This window comes from Glycine max, chromosome 16, assembly GCF_000004515.6.
Source record: "Glycine max cultivar Williams 82 chromosome 16, Glycine_max_v4.0, whole genome shotgun sequence".
In the NCBI taxonomy this organism is placed as follows: domain Eukaryota; kingdom Viridiplantae; phylum Streptophyta; class Magnoliopsida; order Fabales; family Fabaceae; genus Glycine; species Glycine max.
Genome location: NC_038252.2, coordinates 1,398,885 through 1,418,512, shown reverse-complemented (window position 1 = coordinate 1,418,512; position 19,628 = coordinate 1,398,885). Strand labels below are relative to the sequence as shown.

Sequence of the window (19,628 nt, the reverse complement as noted above, 5' to 3'; positions counted from 1 at the left end):
TTCTTTTGGCACTGATACCGTGCAGCTTGAGGGAGACTTTTTCTTTTTGTACCTATTTTTTAGTAAATAGTACTCATTTCAGAAATCAGAAAATTTATTTTTTAACCTTTTTTTAGTAAATGGTAATAATATCAATACGTTTTTTAAACACAGTTTTTCATTATTGATTAAAATTCATTTGAAATCAAAAAATTTATGGGTTTTATTTCTTATTTAATAAACTCATTTTGTGATTTTATAATTTCTAACACATTTTAAATAATAGTAAAACAAATATTAAAAATAAATGTTAGAAATATGTCCCTATTTCTCTTCTTTTTTTGGAAATATTGCACAATCAATCTTTGGGAGCATGTGTCGAGTGTTGTTTCTTGCACTTCTTATTCTATTTCAGAAAGTTCATTTTGAAATATGAATTTACATTCTAAAATGCAACTAGAAGTGCACTAAACAAATGGCGCATGTGCCTTATGTCAGACTAGACGAAAACTTTGTAAGAGCATCTCCAACCCACTAACTTGCCAAAATTTCTCTTCTATTTTTTAATAATATTTCACATTTTCATATAATACCACATCACTTTTCTTACTTTAAACAATCCAATGAAGTTTTTACTCCAACCAAGCAACTCATAAAAGTTTTTCAAATGGATCTCCCAATATTTACTTTTTACTTTTTGAAGTCATCTCCATGCATTTTTTAATAATTTATTTTGCAAATGGACTCAGTGTACAGTGAGAGAACCGGTGTTGCAGCTAGGAACTTTGTTTTGGAATGAGATCCATTGAGATGCTCTCCAAGAAAAGAAAATTTTTACATAGTTATCTCCAAGAATCAGTCTTTGCTAGGTGCACCAAACATATTACTTATGCACCTAGCATTAAAATAGAATTTCAAAAATATTCTTAAATGTTTTTTATTTTTATAGATTACATAATCCATATAATTCATACAGATTACATGATCCGTATGATTCATACAAATTACGTAATTCATAGAAGCCATACGAATTACATAAGGAGTACATAATCCATATAAGTCATACGGATTACGTAATTCATATAAATTAATCCGCTCATACGGATCACGTAATCCATATGACTCATATAGATCACGTAATTCGTATGAATTAATCTATATGATTCATATGGATCACATAATCCGTATGACTTATAAGATCACGTAATCCATACGAACTCCTATTGGAGTTACTCTAAGCATGGCCGGTGGGCTTGGGGCCTATGGACATCAATTCCTTTGAGTGGTCCAGAAAAGAAAGAGCAAGAATTTAAGTACTGTGGCTGATTTAACCAGCGATCACCAATACTTTCTAAGCCACTGTGGATAAAACAAGGTGACACATTTGTCCAATTACATGGATGAAAGAATGAATATTTTACATTCCAAAATTGACTTTCCGAAATATAATGAAAGATGTAGGAAAATAATCGGAGGTGCAGAAAGCAACAACCCTAACAATTCATTCAAGGATTGGTGTTTGAGAGTCTATAGAAAGTCCATTATAGTGCAAGGATTCTTCTCATTGAGTTTCATAAAGTTCAATATGAAAAATATAAGAAATCGTAAATTTAATTCTGAAAGTCAATCTAATTACACACTTTGGAATTTCAATTTTGAAACTTAATTCACAATTCCAGAATTTAAACTTCCGAACAATAAAACTAAAGCATGTATAACTGTATAAGGGTATTATTTGAATAAAATTTGAAAGAAAAGAACAAGGATGTGTGGTTAGAAAGAGAAAAAAAAATTAGTGCAAAACAGCAATCACAAGGAGAATTTTGTAGCAAAAAATCAATGGATTCAAACAGTGAGAAGGAAATACATAATATGCACATCCACTTCTACATTGCAAAAATATCTTTACATTGTTATCCCATTACCAGAGAAAAAAACATGGCCAGGGCTTACCAAAACTGATTACAGCACAACACTACTTTAATTTGACTCCAAACACATATACAAGACAGACTAATCACTAATTATGGCATGACATGTTTGGTAGGGGACTAAAAATGAAAGTGAAAAAAAGTATCACTTTAGTTTACCCCTACACCAAACTGGTCCCAAAATTGAATATTTTTCTGTGGGCTAAGACTATTAGTGCCATGAAGTACATTCAGTTTTGTGAGGCAGAACATCTCATCCTTGCTGGTGAAAACACAGCTGTGAGTCTAGCATGATCAGAAAGAGAATAATCTTCTGGCCATAGTCCTTTCTCCACTTCACGCGGATACAGCATTGCATTCTTCACCTTAAAACCAATAGCTTCTTGCTCCTGTTCTGTGTTACAATCTTCCGTGCAACCATTCAGATTTTCCAACACATGCTCTGGACATGTAGAATTCCATATTTTCTGCTGCAATGCAAAGTCAATTATCACTACTTTATTCAATAATTACATATACTGTGTGCTAGATATTTGCTACTACCTCCCTCTCTCTCTATATATAGGAGCCTTCTCATAATGTTTGTCCCTTCTTTTTATAAGATTTCTTTCAAATTGTCTTTCGCATCAATTTTTTTTTTTTATCAAAAAATACTCTTAATAACTTTACAATTTTTTTAGACAAGAAATAATAAATACTGTAAATTAATAAGATAAACTCTTTCTCTATCCTGTGATTCTGTGAAGATTGGGAAAGATAAACTACATAATCACTATTCTCTCTCCATACCTTAATTACAGTAGATGAAAAACAATAAGGTGGAAAGAGTGAGATGATGAGTCTCAATGATATTAAGGATATTTTTAGAAAAAGAATACAGATTGTTGAGAAATTTAATATTATTAACTAAATTAACCAATTTCCTTAAATGTTGTTAGTTAGTTAAAAGGGTCTGGTAGTCTTGTATATAAGGATAGAGGTAGTATTACACTATTTCTAATGATCTTTATCACAGAATTCTAACATTCATGCACACTGCGTTAGGCACATTCAAGTGCATGCATATTAGTAGATATCATCCAAAAGTGAAGACATATAATGTATACCTTGAATTCTTCAAAGTCTATGACACCATTTCCATCAGCATCTGCTTGATTCCATAGATCTTGCAACTGTTGAAAACGTAGTCCATAAGGCACACCAATTAACTTCACCTGCAAAAGTTATGGTAAGGTGTTAGTCTTTTTCTAATTTTTTGCTTCTTTTTTTGCCTATTGCTATTGGAATTTATATCATCATATATTAGCAGATATGAAGTACCTGCCGAAGTGCTTCGGAGAAGCTAAAATATGTCACAGAATCAGCATAGTTGTCACCCTTCAGAAAGGCAAATGCATCATCTTCAGATAACGATGCTTTTCGTAACTGGAACTGAAATCCAAAAAAAAAAACACATTGGATGCAGAGCAAAAATGGTCATGCATATATTCTCATTACTTCTTCAGTCTTCACAGCAAAAAGAAGTTTTATGATTATGAAGGTCCATGAAAAATCAAGTACAAGAATGTAATGGTTATTTCAAGTGTTTACATTTCTGCTTATGGGAAGCTTAATAAAAATTGCTGATGGACTTGTCTGGAAGACTAGAACTCCTAAAAACATAATTAGTGATGTTAAGTTAACAAGAACACATCAATAAATAAAAAATTGTTAACAAGTAGGAATACAACTGAAGTAGAATATTTCAACTTTTATGAAAAGCTTAAAGCTCATCCATAAACATAGGCACTATTTCTTAAACCTACTACATAACTTTCACATACCTTGAACAGTTGACTTTCATATTTTATCTTTTAAAAGTAAAAAGTCAGAAATACAAAGAAATATATTAAATTGAGTAAGTCATACTCACTTTTAGTATACTAAATACAGCTTCAGCCCAACTTGTCTTTAAAGGTTTACGTGCTTGGTTGGGATTGCAAAGCCAAATGAAGTCAACACCACAGATATTTCCCCTATGATTTCGGTGACTAACCCACTGCAGGATCAATGAGAAAATATTAAAAATTCGAGGAAAAAAACTACCAAGACTATGCTTTTAATACCTGGAAAGCACACGTACAATTCTATATAATAATGAGATATTTACCTTGTGAGAATCTGCATAACTGTCACTGTATTGATTAGCAATGTCATATGATGATACAAACCCCTGTGACCTTAGGAACTTGTAAACATGCCCACGCTTGCTTCCATTCCAGTCACTGCATTAGATAGAACATGAAGTGCTCATTATAAGGACAACTGTTCCAGTTAAAATAACAACATAATAACATAAGAAAATCAAACAATAAACTCACCCACAGAGTATAATAGGCATGGGTTTGAGCCTGTTTTCTCTCTGATACAATTCCACATATTGCAATATTTGGTAAACCTACAAGAAGATAAAAATAAGTCTAGTTTTAGAATTGAAAGCAAAAGCAAGTGACTAGAAGTCTAGAACAATCATCAATGAATAAGAAAAAAGATTAAATTGCTAGGGATTCACATACCTGATTCAATCTCACTACACAAAGACTTGAATCATGAGGAAATAACAGGTGGGTGTTCACAATCAGAAACTCTTGAGGAACACTGCCTTTTGGGTTTTGTACAAAGGGGGTAGCTGACTGAACATGTAACAACTGAGCAACGCGATCGCCACAATCGTTTAAAAGCAACTCTTTATAATCCATAACTCTTAGACATTCTTTACGTATAGCAATCAGCAGACCTGCATAATAAATTATGAGGTTTTGAGTCAAAGAGCAACAAAATTACTCAGAGAAGCATGGATTTTATAGAAAAAACAATCAAACAACCTTCCAGAACCACATGGAACATTAGCACTAACCACTTGAAAGAAAATAAGTGCAACAATTGGGAATACAAATATTTAAACGAGTATGAGGATGAATGGCATTTTCAAACACTTACCATCTCCGCGATTGTTGGTTCGCGCGAGCTTGAAGAGATTGTAGCCAGCATCCCCAAGTCTCTCCTCATACATGTTAACAAGTTCTTCATTTCCAACCCAAAACTCCTACACAAGAAATAAACATCATAGCACAGAGTGAGTAAGTGCTGGTAAGGAAAAACATCATTCACAACCAAAGAAAAATGTTTCTTTTTTCTTCTTTTTCACTAGAGACAATGCCCACCAACGAGAAAGGAGATAAATTGTTACCTGAAGGCACATAATGGAAGATGATTCAGAAAGCAAGCAATCAAGAATCCTCTCATTCCTGGCCAACCAGAATGCTCTGAAGTCACTTTCTCGCAGGCCCTGGTTCTGTTCACAACAAATTCAGATTTCAGAGTGAAACCCTCCAAATCACACATTTTGAGACCATTCTCCACACCGCACGAATTGCATAAACATAAATAAAACTAAGGGAAAAGACCACAACAGCACAAGACAATACCTGTGGGTCAATCCGTTTGTAAATCGGAGCCAGAATGTTGAAAGTGGTGAATGAAACGCAAGAAGGATCTCTATCCACCTCAGCCACCGACGAAAAACACCCACTTTTGCTAATTCTGCAAAGATCTCCATCACTGCTATAGCCATTGACAACATTATGAGAAGAACCATTGCCTCTTCTCAAATTGAACTTAGCACCCCCAGCCACAACCTGAATTCCACTGATAACATTAGTAACCCGAATCAAAAATCAAAATAACCCCTTTTTACCATGTCCATCCCCCACCAAAAAAAAAAAAAATCAAATCAAATCAAAGAGAGGAACAAAAAGACCCTTTTCAGAGAATCACCTACCATTCTCAAAATCCTCGCCAAAATCAACAAAGGTGAGATTTTGAACCTGAATTTATGTGCGTTAAGACGAAATCTGAAATGGGTCACGGATTATTATGTGAGTGAATGGAACATAATCTAGCTTCTTCTTCTTATATCTCTTAACCGCCCTTTTATCTCTCTTGTGGTTTTAGTGATGTGGTGAGCAATTATATATATATATATATATATAGAGAGAGAGAGAGAGAGGGATTTGATATATATTGTAGAAGAAACAAGGAGACAGGACAAGGACAGTAGTACAAGTTGGGGATTTCAGCGTTACAGCAGTGTGCTCGTTCATGTGATATGCTTCATAAAATCATATAATGGAATCTTTTTTTTATATATATATATTGTGGTTATCACTTATTGAGAACACTTGATTCACTTTGTTACGCAACGCACACGTCTTCACCATGTCAAAAATAAATAAAGAGAACTTTCCCCAAGTCCCAACTGGGATTCAGTTATTCATTTCATTTGTTCATATTTTATCTTAATCAAGTCGAACCTTTAGTTGCACGGCACGGCACGGCTCGGCTCGGCTCTTGGTACTAGGTAGGGTAGGGTGGTTTCTTTGATTGAGTGTAACGTTAGGGTTAAGACTTAAGTAGTGTGGTCTTCTTTCAATGTCTACATTTATCATAGCATAAATAGTAAATTGATGTAATTGGTCGGCGTATTAATAGTAGCTAACATAGGTGGTTGGATTGAGTGTACGTTGTGGTTAGTTAGTATGGTCTTCTTTCAATGTCTCACACTTTTGCGTGAATAAAATTAATGTAATTACTAACTGAATTCAACTAATTAAATAAATAAATAAAGAGATGAAATTAAAAAATTTAATAACAGAAGGACTAAATTAAACTAATTAAATAAATAGAAAGGTCAAAATAGTACTTTAGCTACAAACTTAAATAAATATTGTTGGGGTTATTCTTCAATTAAAATTGGATTTTTACTTTGATAGTATGTGGAATCATATAATGCATACCTTTATTACATGGATTACTGAATCAATGTTTTGATTCTAAAGAACAATACTTAAATTTTGTGATTTTTATGCTAACAAAATTTGACTCAGTGCATAAAGAACAAATCCATTCTAAAAAAAATGTAATTTGATTTTAATTGTCAATGTAAGAATTTTATTGACGTACAATATATAAATATATCATTAAACATTCTTCTGAATCTTACAATTTGTTTGAACTATGATGAACTCTTAAAATTTAATTCACCTAAATTTTCATCTTTAAGAAAAATCATTTTTATACTAATAAGTAAGACAATAATATATGATATAAAATAGTCATAAAAAGTTAAATTAAGGAATAGTAGCCTCTTTTAATATTCTTATTTTTTCACACAACATAAAAAGGAATAAAAATAAAGAAGCTAAATATTTTTTTATAACCTGAGTTTAAATAATTTTACTTTTTAAAGATGTGAAGCGGAGATTAATTGATTGGAAAAGTCTCCTATTACTCACCTTGCTAGTTGCTATCAAACATTATGATAGCAATTTGATTTTATTTTTTTTAGATTTATGAGAATCAAAGAATATAAAAATAGTTTACATGAACTCACGTAATCAACTGAAATAGATTTTTTTATTTTTTTATTGATAACAGTTTGATTATGATTGAAAACAAAAAACACTGAATGTATGAAGAAATTATATAAGGTCCTTAGCTTTTTTATTGTTTTCTATTAAATATCAATAATAAATGTGTTGGAATTTTTTTAGCCCATAGATTATTGAAAATAAGGCTATCCATTTCCAATGTCCATCAATCTTCCGGTTTCGGCCGCGGAAATAAAATCGATGGCCAAACCGTCAAAGTATTCTTCAAAACCAAAAGCACTGTGAAGATGAAGTGACGGCTGAGTGTATCTAATCTAACACTCTTCCAAATTTCTAATGAAACCCATCATTAGAACTGGTTTCGCATAAATGCCTGAGCTGACATGAATATTCTCCAGAATGGGTCGTTTTGTACTTAAATATTTCATGTTCATGCACAAGTTCTGTGTTAGGTTTATTAAAATTAAGGTTTAAAATAATTACTACTTTATTAGTTTTTTTAGCGATAAAATTTCATATCGTTTAATCATCAATGTAAAAAGTCATTTATAAATGTTATTTTCTTTTAATTTATTGAGATATTTTTTTCAAAAGTAAAATAATTGAGATTCATTAAATACTTAAATGGATAATATTTCAGATAAGATCGACTATTAAATGTCTAAACATACAATATCTTAAGTACAAAAACTCTATAAATACTTGCAGCATGTTGAAACATTTAGTGAGAGAAAAATATACATAATATTTAAAATTTAATATTTGTGTATTATTAATTCAAAAAATTGATACTATAAATTAATAAAAAATTATTATATAAATTTTAAAATAATTATTATAAAATTTAACAAATTTATATAATAGTTTGTAATTAAATACATAAAATTATTTTTTATTGTGGCATTGCATAACATGTTTTCTTTGATATATATATATATGTGTGTGGGGGGACCAACATAAGAAGTAAGGGGTCAACATATAATTTAGATGATTTTCTAATAAAAGTAAATAAATAAATTATTTATTTTATTAAAAGCTAAAAAATTATTAAAGTTTCAACAAATGACTACACAACTTAACGTTTTAGTTTATTTTTTCAAAGTTTATACAATGATGTTTAATTTTGAAAATTTGAAATTAAAATACTACACTCAAAGCCAATATTAGATTGGAGCTAATAATGACAAGAATAAGAGAGAAAAAAATGGTTATTAATTTAATGGTCATATCATAATTATTATAAAGTTTAACAATCTTATATATATAATGAATTATAATTGAAATACGATGTAATTTTTTTTATATATTTAGTGTATAATTTTTTTTCTTATATTAATGTCTCAATTAAAATTAGCAAGTGTAAATTTATCTGATAGACATTAATTATAACAATAATGTATTATAAAAGAGAAAAGATATTAACAAATGAACTAAATAAAGTCTATTTTTTTTTTAAAAAAAAGAAGTATTTTAATGATGAAGAGCATAAAAGAAAAATAATGTTTATAAGAAAACAGTATAGTTGTTTAAAAAGAAAAAAAAATATCATTTTTTTTAATGAGTACTTTAACAGATGATGTCAAACTTAGTACGAAGTTCAACCAGAATCTGTTGGGGCCAAGTTTGTTGATATTAACCCCTCACGGCTGTGAAGATTTTAGTGAGAAGGAAGGTCCCTGAATCTTTTTTTCTGAGGTTGTTCACAAGGATCTTCAAATTATGTGCTACGGAGTTGCTCCTCAATCTCTGTTTTGCAAATTGTTGGTGCTTTTCTTGTGGTGTGTGACAGTTTCATAGACAATGTCTTTGATTTTAATGGCAACACCAAAGTTCTTTTGGTTTTTATGCTCTTCCTTCTTGTTTGGAGGATTCCTTCAGCAATACAATTGGTCTTCCTTGCTATTTTGGTTGTCTTGTTTTTTCTTTTATGGGTCTGGGCAGACTGGGCTTAGTTCCCTTGTTTTGTTGGTATGTTTTTTCTTTCTTCTTTAATATATGTTTCCTCTTGTCTAAAAAATGACATATGACCTGATAAAAAAGTTAAAATATTATTATTATGAGTTGAAAGGTATGGTTGAAATAATATAATATGTGTTTCCATGTTTTTTTTCATTTCCTTCATTTTTTAAAAAAATTGCCTACTATTTTTTTTCTCCCTTTCTTACCCTACTTTCAATTTTCAAAGATTAAAACTAGATAGGGATATATTTGTATGAACTTAAAACATATTTAAATCTTTAAAATATCGATTGATATATCGCGAGTAGTATATTTTATCTAATTAATCAGAACAGTTGCATCATTTTCGTTGCTTTGGTTGTCATACGCAATATTTTACATCCCGCAAATAAAGAAATATCATATTCCATAAACACAAGTCAAATAGTTATTTAATCCTCCCTTTCTGGTCCTTCTATCTGTTTTTTTTTTTTAAACGTGATGATCCTTCTATCATACCATTGTTTAAAATAGAAATTCTGAAATAAACCTTGTTCACACGGGTTATATATACTATTTATTTCGCTTGATCACAAATCGACTAAATGTTTATAGTACTACATTATTGTTTTACATTTATAATAAAAAAAATATCAGTATTTTTTAATATTATTAATAAGACTCAAATTCAAAATTTTAATCATATTAAATTTGGTAATTTTTTTAATATTATTAATATTAGTATCTTTTCATCGACAATTAATCTATATTAAAAACCTTCATCTATCATTTTGATTAAATTTTCTTATTTTAATTATATTTTTCTTATGAATAAGACTCAAATTCAAAATTTTAATTTAAAGAAAAAAATTGACTTTCAATTATAGTTAATCACAAAGGGACGCGGAATATAATGCAGCTTTTATGATTAGACAAGACAATGTTCTGAAAAGGAGCAAAATTATACATGTCGGTGACACCCTCTCCTTTGATTTAGAAGACACCTCCGCAGCATCAAAGTAGGAAAGATATGCGACGTACCAACCAATTGCGTGAAGCAGAAATAAACCAATTAAATTAAGGATACAAACACAAAAAAAAAAACACAAATAATTAACCTAAAGAATTTTTTATTTTGGACTTTTCCAGCTATTATAGATTTGTACTTCAGAAGTAAAAAAAAATGTTAGAGATTCACTCATGCAGAAGTAAAAAAAAAAACATGTACAGATAATTTTATTAATTTACATTTTACAAGAGTTGTAAGATAGTAAGATGAGATGAATTAGATGAGTAAAGCTTATATAAAATGATGAGTAAATTATAAGAATGTGATGACGATTATAGAATTATAGGTTGATCATTATTATATTATATTTCCTTCGCTCAACTTTATATAATGTTTTAGTAAAATAAAAAATGTTCTAGATTATTTGTCGTTTTAGAAAATCAATGAATCATTATTTTTTTTTTTCTTCATAAAATATCCTTAGTGGGAGTAGTTATTGTATAATAAATGAAAAAAAAAACTTAATTAATTAAAAAAATAAAAGATATATTTAAAAGTTAAATGATGTATATTTTATAAAATTCAAAATATTAATTACACTTCTTAATATTGCATTCAAACAAAATTAAACCAAAGTGTACATTATTGTTATATTTGATTTAAACCACATTTTATGTAAAAATTGAACTAAATTGCAACCTAAGGTGCATTTGTATTCACGTTTGCTCCCATAAAAAAAAAAAAAAACGTGATGCTTTATAACTTAAGAGAAGGGATTTTCATCCAGCGTGCATTGAAAAGTAGAGAATTCATCATAGCCTCCAACAATTTCAACTTGGAAAAATTACGTTTGAAAATTTTAATATTGTTAGAACCTTTACAGCAAAAAATGTTTTTTTTTTATTATCAAATTTGTGAATTTGTTTCCCAATTGCAGTGCAGCCCATGCATGCACGGCGGCACCAAGTCAACTCAGTCACCGAGTCGTCACGACGGCGGTGGGAAAAAGAGATGGACTCGGAGTTCTTGGAAGCAGACGACTGAGACGAGGCTTGTGAGGTCAAAGAAGGATCTTTTAATTTTTAAAGTTTTATAATCGATGCTATGATAATTACACATATAAAAGTATTTCAGAAAAAAAAGGTATTTCGTGGCAATTTTTTAACTTCTCAATATCTTAAAATTATTAATAAACTTACAGAAAAACCATTTTAATTCACTTTGAAATTTGTCTAAAAATACTTACTTTAAAAATATAAATGATTAAATTAAATTTTTTAAAAGATAAAAAATCAAAATAAATATACTCAAAAATATTAAAAACTAAAAGTGTATTTTAGCCCCTTTAACACCAGCCAAAACATAGCATGGAATCCTCCATAACAAAATTTCCTGAAATGCAATCTTGATGCTACATTTTTCAGGAAACAAACTCCTTTGGAGCGGGTCTTTGTTTGAGGGACTCGAATGGAAGCCAAGGCAAAGACGATTCCTGCGACTTTTTTATTAAATGGGTGCAAATTTTGTATGTTTTTTTTTTCTTCATATGCAAGTAGATTTTAAATTATTATTGAAAATAGGATAAATCATGATAAGTGTTACAATTTTAAAATTAGAAATCGTAACATCTATTATGATTTATTATTTTTTTCACTAAAATTATAATTTTTTTTATGATTTTAGTTTAATTTTTTTATTTATGAATTTAAAAGTATATATATTTTTTATTTTACTATTTTAAAGTTGTAAGTTTGTTTTTTTTTTATATTTATAACTTTGAAGTCCTAGTTTTTATTTTTTTACTTTACGTGTAAAGTTTTTTTAGGATTTTTTATTTTTTTTGTTTTGCTTTCAATTTTTTAAAAAAATTGTAAATGATTTTATTTATTTATTTAATTATTAAATGAATCATTTTAATTTTATTTGTTATTAGTTTTATTTAACATCTTGTATATATTTTTTATATGGTTTTATTTAATATGTTATATATTTTTTAATATTATTTTATTTAAAATATTTTATATATTTTTTGAATATTTTTTTATTTAATATATTTTGTATATTTAAAATTTAGATATTTTTTAATAATGTTATTGAATTTGATTTGTTTTTTAAATGAAATAAATAATACAAAATACTTAAATTTTAAAAAACTAAACTCTTAAAACAAATAACTTTATATTTTGTTATTAATATTAACTTATAATAAAAATAGAAATTATATTAATTGTCTACTTGTTTGTATAGATAATTACTATAAAGTATTTCATTTCATTCCTACACAAGAGCATTTTTTAAGCTTACTTAAAATTGATTTGTTCATCTCATTATATAGACGAGTACTGACTAGCCTTCTGTTTCGAAGGATTAAACATAAAATATAGACCTAAATAATATTAATTCATAAATAATAAGTTAATATTAGTAACAAAATATTTTAATATTTATTTTAAAATTTTTAGTTTTTAAAAATTTAAGTATTTTGTATTATTTATTTCATTTACAAAACAAATCAAATTCAATAACATTATTAAAAAATATCTAAATTTCAAATATATATATATATATATATATATATATATATATATATATATATATATATATATATATATATATAATATTAAATAAAATAATATTCAAAAACATATAAAATAATTTATATAAAACAAAATTAAAAAATATAACATATTAAATAAAATCATATAAAAAATATATACAAGATATTAAATAAAATTAATATCTAGTAAAATTAAAATGATTTATTTAATAGTTAAATAAATGAATAAAATTGTTTATATTTTTTTAAAAATTGAAAACAAAACAAAAGAAAACAAAAAAAAACTCTAAAAAAACTTTACACGTAAACTAAAAAAATGACTTCAAAGTCATAAAATATATATAAAAAAACTTATGACTTTAAATTCATAAAATAAAAAAAAACTATATACAACTTTGAAGTTGTAAATAAAAAAATTAAAATTAAAATTATAAAAAAATTTATGACTTTAGTTAAATAAAAATTAATAAATGGTAATAGATGTTACCACTTATAATTTAAAAACCCTTACGCCTATTATAACTCATTTCATTTTAATAATAATTTAAAATCGATCCATATTGAAAAACCATAAAAAATTTGCACCCATTTAATAAAAAAGCCGATTTCTGCACTGGGTAATCCTTCTCCTAAGGAAGCTGAAGCATGGGCATGTCCAAGCCAATACTTGACATGTCAACTCAACATTCCCAATGTCATCTTATCTCATTATGAATAGATGAAGACTAGATTTTATCTCAAACTGAAGGGTAAATTTTGTAAAGAGACAAATCAATCGTATAATTTATAATCTATCAAGGACGTCAAGATTTTATGTTAGCTCTCCTTTGAGTATAATCCCTTATTGTTTTCACAATTGATTAATGAAATGATATAATTATCTTTTCCCTAAAAAAAAGAGTATTTTAGCCTTTGTTTTTTACTATCGTTCATAAAAGCTTCATTTTAGATTTTAAAATATTATCTTTTGAATAATAATTAAAATTTAAAAACTATGGTTAAAAATTAATCCGTATTCAAAACAATTTCTTATTTTGAAAAATCTGTATAAATAATAAAATAAAACTTATTAAAAATAATAATATAAATAAACTTTAAAATTAAACAAGCCTTCACTTTTTAAAATTAAAAATATTAAATATGATAAAAAATTTAATTAACTCGCTATAAAACTAATTTTAAAAAACAAAACAACTTGTCTGGTCACCCAATGCCACCCTTTTGGTACAAATGATTCCAGTGGGTAGTTGCTCTACTTCTATGAATGGTCCGAGGCCTTTAATGCAAAGCTTTGTACGAAACAGGTGGTTTTTACTTTCTTTTTTTATATATATATATAAGTTGACTCAATTATAAATTTAAAATAATATAAGATTAGTAGTTGGCGACGGAAATCATTGGTGACCGTTTATAATTCAGTTTTAGTCACTTAAAAATTCGTCCTTGGCAGAAATTTTCTTTGGGCGGCAATCAAACAAACCAATACGTGACACGTGGAAATAAGTTATGGCATTGCTAAAATAATACATCTAAGGTAAGGATCACCACGTGGAATCAATTCTGTGACTTGAGTAGCCTCAGCACATCAACTCATAATAGCATAGCACAGTGGAAAGAAATGAATCCGTGAACATAATAGAAAGAGACAGCTATAGAAGCATTCCATCTCAAGTCAACAAATTATATAATTGCTTATATGAAACCTTGCAAATTTGTTATCTCTTTCCCAACCACCAATAGATGTAAGGTCAAAATTGCTCACTGGCTTACAGAGATGATGGGACTTTAGCCCCAATGATAGGACTTTAGCACCCAATGAAAAAAAAAAGGAAAAGAAAAAAATGATACACCAGAATTAAGTTGAAGGATCTTAACAACCTCAAGATGATTAATTAACCCTCTTCGCCGGATAATAATGATGTCTAAAATGCAACCTTCCCAAACAAGTCATAGGAAGAACCTCCTTCGGCTTGTGTCCATTTCCGGCTAAAAGAGAAGAAAAAGACAATAAAATAACAATGGGGCGAGTCGAAAATGGGAGAAATGCTTCACAATGTAAGACCAAGAATTGAAACTGGGAGTTGGTTTGGTTATCAAGCAAATTACCTTGTGAACCCACTCATATTCCCCACCCTTAGTGTCAAATGTTCCATGCTGCAGGCTAATCAACTTTAATGTGAAACGAGGGCCACATTCCTGCATTTAAGTGAAGTTGTTACAGAGGCAAGTTTGGAGACCATTAACCAGATAAAAACTGAACAATACAGATATACAAAACTTTGATCGAATCAGCTTGAAGAATTTAAATTCTTGAAAATACTAGTATCATAAACATTAGACATTGTGAAGGTAAATGCAGATAGAGTAGACCCATCACCCATCTCTAATGTATGCATCCATATCTTCTCACGTGACAACTTTTACTCTGTCATAATCACATTCATGATTAACTCTCTATAGTCTACATGTGAATACAGATTAATTAGCAAACAACTGGCATAAACAAAACATTACATAATCTCTCTTTCTATAATACCCTCTGATCAAGGTCACTCTAAATCACAAGTCAACAATCTGAACCACCAGTTCTATTATCTAGTACTTATGGACTCATCACACTTTACACACTGTACCACTATTAAAAAACTTACAAGGAAAGCAATGAGGAGCAGGCCGAAAGCATTTTTGGTCCCAGCAATTTAACATTTTTTTTCATTTTCATCCCTGCAATTTTTTTTCCATTTTAGTCCTTGCAAAATGCGTTAGTTTTGTTTTTCGTCCTTAAATTATTTTAGATAACGCTTTAAACAGTAAAAAAGTACTTTGAACAGTGAAAAATGTGTTATCTAAAGCACTTTAAGGATGAAAAACAAAATAAATAAATTTTGCAAGAACTAAAACCAAAAAACAAAATTTAAAAGGGACAAAAATGAAAAAAAAAGACGCTAAATTGCAGGGAGAAAGAATGTATTTAAGCATTTGTAATACATGAATATACATTCAGTATTAGCCAACAGCTATTGAATTTTTAAATGGTGGAAAATGAAAAGCATATAAAAAAGAACCAACACCAACCTGAAGTCGGGCAATTGTTTTCTGTTCGGGAACATTCTCACTCTTGCCTTCTTTGTCCTTTTTACCTTTAGACTCTGTTTTTTTAACTTCTTTGGTTTCAAAAATGTACCTTTAGTATATGGTTGAACATAACACAATGTCAGAAAAATGAAAATCACTAATATTTTGAAACAAATGGCAATATTGTATGCTTTATAGATATATACCGATGATGCCGGAAGAATATGAAGTCTCTCTGGTTGTGGAAAGTGACTACTCGCCGGCCTTTAAATTCTGGATCTTGTGGAAAAAGTGACTGTATCAACCTATTTAAAAAATTAGCAAATTGCAAAAGTTCAGCTCAATGCTTATACAAACTATTATTATATAGAAACAGGAAACCAAAAAGGGATATTTGGTGATAAAAAAATATATTAGGAAAATAGGAAAGAAAGCCCTAGATTCATTTTTAGTCTCTTTTCATAATATTTTAATAAAAATAACTGACAGGTACAAAAGTATTTGCATCAGACCTAGCATTTGAATACAACAAAATTATAAAAGAGAAAAAAACACATTACATGTAACACATAAGTGTTTAAGAACAAATGAAACATAGAATAAGACAATGATCACCTTCCAACTCGATGCCCTAGACGTGTTGTGAAGTTATTCAATACAAGCTCAGGCTTGTGACCGGTTGGATTTCCATGATTCTGCACAGGGGCACAAAATGATTTTTGTTAACCTCAAGAGGAATAAAATTACCACCAATAATTCCTGTTTACACAGATTGAATCACGAGGTAGATTTAATCTGATATTAGTAACACAAGTTGCAATGCAAGACCTATAAGAATTTGTTTTCCTATAATGACGACCACTAAGAAAAAAAATGAAGGGGACAAAAAATAAGTTTCAATGCTAAGCACCTGTAGACTTGACAATTAACATGTCACGACATATTTCCTTTCTCTCTAAGATTTCAAAACAGATTTTATTTTATTTTATTTATCTACTTCAAAATTCAAATTTTGCAGATTATTGCAAACCTTGATATCCTTGCGCAAAACAAGCTTTGAGAGCTTGAAATGAGCAGTCGGCCCATCGGGTACACCAATAATTAAAAGAGCATCTACAATACACAGGAGCAAAAAATTAAGTACTTGTAGGGGCATCTTCCCTTGATATCTAGAAGGAAAAGGCATGAATGTATCTTAAAAACAATCTTGAGTATATAAAATCAGAATAGATTGAATCTTGACATGAAAGCAGCACCTACCTGGTTCCCTACGATTGGTGTGAACAACTATAACAGAGGTGAAGTCCTTCTTCTTTGCATATTCTACAATCTGCAATTTAAAATGTAATTAGAAAGAAATGCTCAAACAAGTTCTAATGTTTTATGTTTTTCCCTCACATGGAGAAGAGACAGAGAGAAACACAACACCTTTTTCAGATCATATGTTCCTCTCTTGAAGTAATGTGCATTTGGTATAACTGAAAGCAACTCCGATATAAAGGCAGGTCCCCTCTGCAGATCAATTCATATTTTAGCCAAAAGTCGGAAACATGCTATACAATTAAGTCATTATTTCATTGGTAATATTCTTATTCTACACTTCTAAAAGTGTGAACCTAAAACATAAAAACAAACTAAGGAGTAAAGAGTTATTGCTTCAAAAGAACTTCTGCCAGACAAACTAAACCTATGAAGCACCGACACCGACACGACACGGACACGTGGACACCTATAATGTCCAAAATATAGAACGTAGTACGGGTGTCATGTCGGTGTCGGACACTGACATGGACGCGTGTCGGACACCGGACACGGCAAGGGACTGCGGTGTCCGTGCTTCATAGGACTAGACAGAGATTAAAAACAAATTGCATATAGGGAACATACAGTAGAATGGAAGCGGCAAGTGGTGATTAATATCTTGGGAGTTTGTTGTTGATTCAAAATTGAACCGAATTCATCAGCATCATTTCCAGCAAATAACTGCAAACAAGTATAATTCATTAGTCAATACAGGTAATTAAAAAAATAAAACAATATTTGAAAAAACAGCAACACTGCATGCAAATTCAAAATAGTAAACAAAAGCCCCCTCGTAAAAAAACCGTTATCCAATATCCATCAAAATACAACTTCAATCCATTTGCGGATTGACCGAATTCCACAGTTTAAAAATCTGTTCCTGTTCCCCTCTATTTTTGGCCCCACAATCCCCACTCCTGCTGATACAAAACTACTATCAAAACCTGTTTCAAGTTAAATTGACGCAATCAATTAGCAGATTCTCAAAAAAAAAAAAAAGAGTGGAATTAGCATTGAGCACCAATATTTCTATTCCGATCTAAGGGTAATATCACATTAAAACTAAGGACAACAATACTACATCAGTAACACAAAATCACAAATTTCGCAATCACAGGGCACAAATCAGAATAAAACCCTAATAATAAAAGTTCAAAACCTCATCATCGTCGGGCTTGCAAACGGTCTCGTCGAGTTCCCTCGTGTTCTCGATGGTGCGAGGAACCTTCTTCTCCGGAGGCTACAGAAAAACACGAAGAATCGTCACCGATACGTATCGAACACGAAACAACAAAAACGGAAAAAAAAAATCGATGAGAGAAGGAGAATGAATGAATGAAGGATTTCACCTCCTCGCCGAGGTCGAGAGCTCTCTTGAGAGCAGCGTCTCGAGCCTTGGCCTTGGCGCGCTTGTCGAGCTTCTTCTGCTGCTTCAGCTTGGCGTGCAGCTCCGATCGCTTCTCCTTGTTCTTTATCATCGAAGGACGCAATGGCTCCTTCTTCTCCTTCTCCTCCTTCTCCGTCGTTCTCGTTTTCTTCTTCCAACCTGAAGCTGAAGCCTCAGCTTCCACGTCATCATCATCATCGCTCTTCCTCCTCTTTCCCCCCATTGGAGCTACCACGCGAGTTTAGTTAGGGTTTTGGAAGCACAGAGAATAGAAACGAAAAGGAACGGTTTTTACTTGCTAGGGTTTATGAAAAGGGGGTAATTGGTTATTGCTTCTCTTCTCTACGCTTATTTTCCTATCACCAATAATCAAATATTTTGACTATTTTCTGAAGAATAGGCTGCATTATTGTATTTTCCTCCATAATTAATCTTAATTTTTTATTAAAGTGAAACAAAATTAAACTTTTGTTTTAAGTTAAGTGGCCAGTTTATTACAGTTTTTTTTCACACAAAAATACTTTAAAAAAATAATATTTTTTAAGGAAAATATGTTTGTTTAAGTTTTTCAACACAATTAAGCTAAAAAGTATTAAAATATAATTAAAATGACAACTTCTCGTAAAAATCAACTATCTTTTTTATAGAAGATATTTTTTTATCATTGTAAATACTAAATAAAGATAAACTAGTTTCTATTTTCTAAAAAATCTCAAAAAATTATTTTAAATTCGAATCACTTTTTTAATATGTAACAAACAAACTTAGAAATTAATTTTTTATATTTTAATGAGTTAATATAGTAAAAAAATTAGACTGACAATATACGAAAATTAAAAAGTATTTAAGCAGCGTTTCATTTAATATATGGTTTCTGTAACAAAAAAAATTGTATATATGGTTTAAAATAAATATTTATTTTTTATATAATTAAATTCATAATCTACCCCTATATTATATATTTGAATACATGCCTTGGAGGGTTAGATTCTCATTTTTTAATTAGACGTTTCAATATTTT

The 19,628-nt window shown here is 29.5% G+C and overlaps 2 protein-coding genes across 3 annotated transcripts; both read right to left on the bottom strand.

The window, feature by feature from the left end:
• Nucleotides 1–1,843: 1,843 nt before the first annotated feature.
• LOC100788191 (uncharacterized calcium-binding protein At1g02270) lies at nucleotides 1,844–6,069 on the bottom strand. Of its 2 annotated transcripts, none has more exons than XM_003547952.5 (11): nucleotides 5,731–6,069; nucleotides 5,378–5,587; nucleotides 5,140–5,244; nucleotides 4,890–4,995; nucleotides 4,466–4,686; nucleotides 4,271–4,347; nucleotides 4,060–4,174; nucleotides 3,823–3,948; nucleotides 3,231–3,341; nucleotides 3,017–3,124; nucleotides 1,844–2,380 (listed from the first exon to the last, which is right to left on the bottom strand). In XM_003547952.5, exons 1-11 carry the CDS (start codon nucleotides 5,731–5,733, stop codon nucleotides 2,141–2,143), a joined length of 1,422 nt encoding a protein of 473 aa, XP_003548000.1. In that variant the 5' UTR covers nucleotides 5,734–6,069; the 3' UTR covers nucleotides 1,844–2,140. The 2 variants fall into 2 exon arrangements, with proteins under 2 accessions (XP_003548000.1, XP_006598859.1); XM_006598796.3 differs by having other exon boundaries at nucleotides 1,844–2,377; nucleotides 5,731–6,067.
• Nucleotides 6,070–14,510: 8,441 nt separating this feature from the next.
• Nucleotides 14,511–18,948, bottom strand: LOC100791194 (ribosome production factor 1). The gene is made up of 11 exons (XM_003547958.5): nucleotides 18,570–18,948; nucleotides 18,380–18,460; nucleotides 17,806–17,901; nucleotides 17,347–17,430; nucleotides 17,179–17,248; nucleotides 16,949–17,031; nucleotides 16,534–16,613; nucleotides 16,125–16,223; nucleotides 15,919–16,027; nucleotides 14,950–15,039; nucleotides 14,511–14,829 (listed from the first exon to the last, which is right to left on the bottom strand). Exons 1-11 carry the CDS (start codon nucleotides 18,828–18,830, stop codon nucleotides 14,791–14,793), a joined length of 1,092 nt encoding a protein of 363 aa, XP_003548006.2. The 5' UTR covers nucleotides 18,831–18,948; the 3' UTR covers nucleotides 14,511–14,790.
• Nucleotides 18,949–19,628: the final 680 nt, after the last annotated feature.

Excerpts from the sequence above, each read along its gene's own strand:
- LOC100788191 (XM_003547952.5), bottom strand. Across the intron at positions 3,949-4,059 it reads GTTATGCAGATTCTCACAAG|TGGGTTAGTCACCGAAATCA; the intron begins GTAAATATCTCA and ends TTGATCCTGCAG. Across the intron at positions 2,381-3,016 it reads TAGACTTTGAAGAATTCAAG|CAGAAAATATGGAATTCTAC; the intron begins GTATACATTATA and ends TTTGCATTGCAG.
- LOC100791194 (XM_003547958.5), bottom strand. The coding sequence starts at position 18,830 with ATGGGGGGAAAGAGGAGGAAGAGCGATGATGATGATGACGTGGAAGCT. Across the intron at positions 18,461-18,569 it reads CTCTCGACCTCGGCGAGGAG|CCTCCGGAGAAGAAGGTTCC; the intron begins GTGAAATCCTTC and ends GTTTTTCTGTAG. Across the intron at positions 17,431-17,805 it reads CTTGCCGCTTCCATTCTACT|AGGGGACCTGCCTTTATATC; the intron begins GTATGTTCCCTA and ends ATTGATCTGCAG.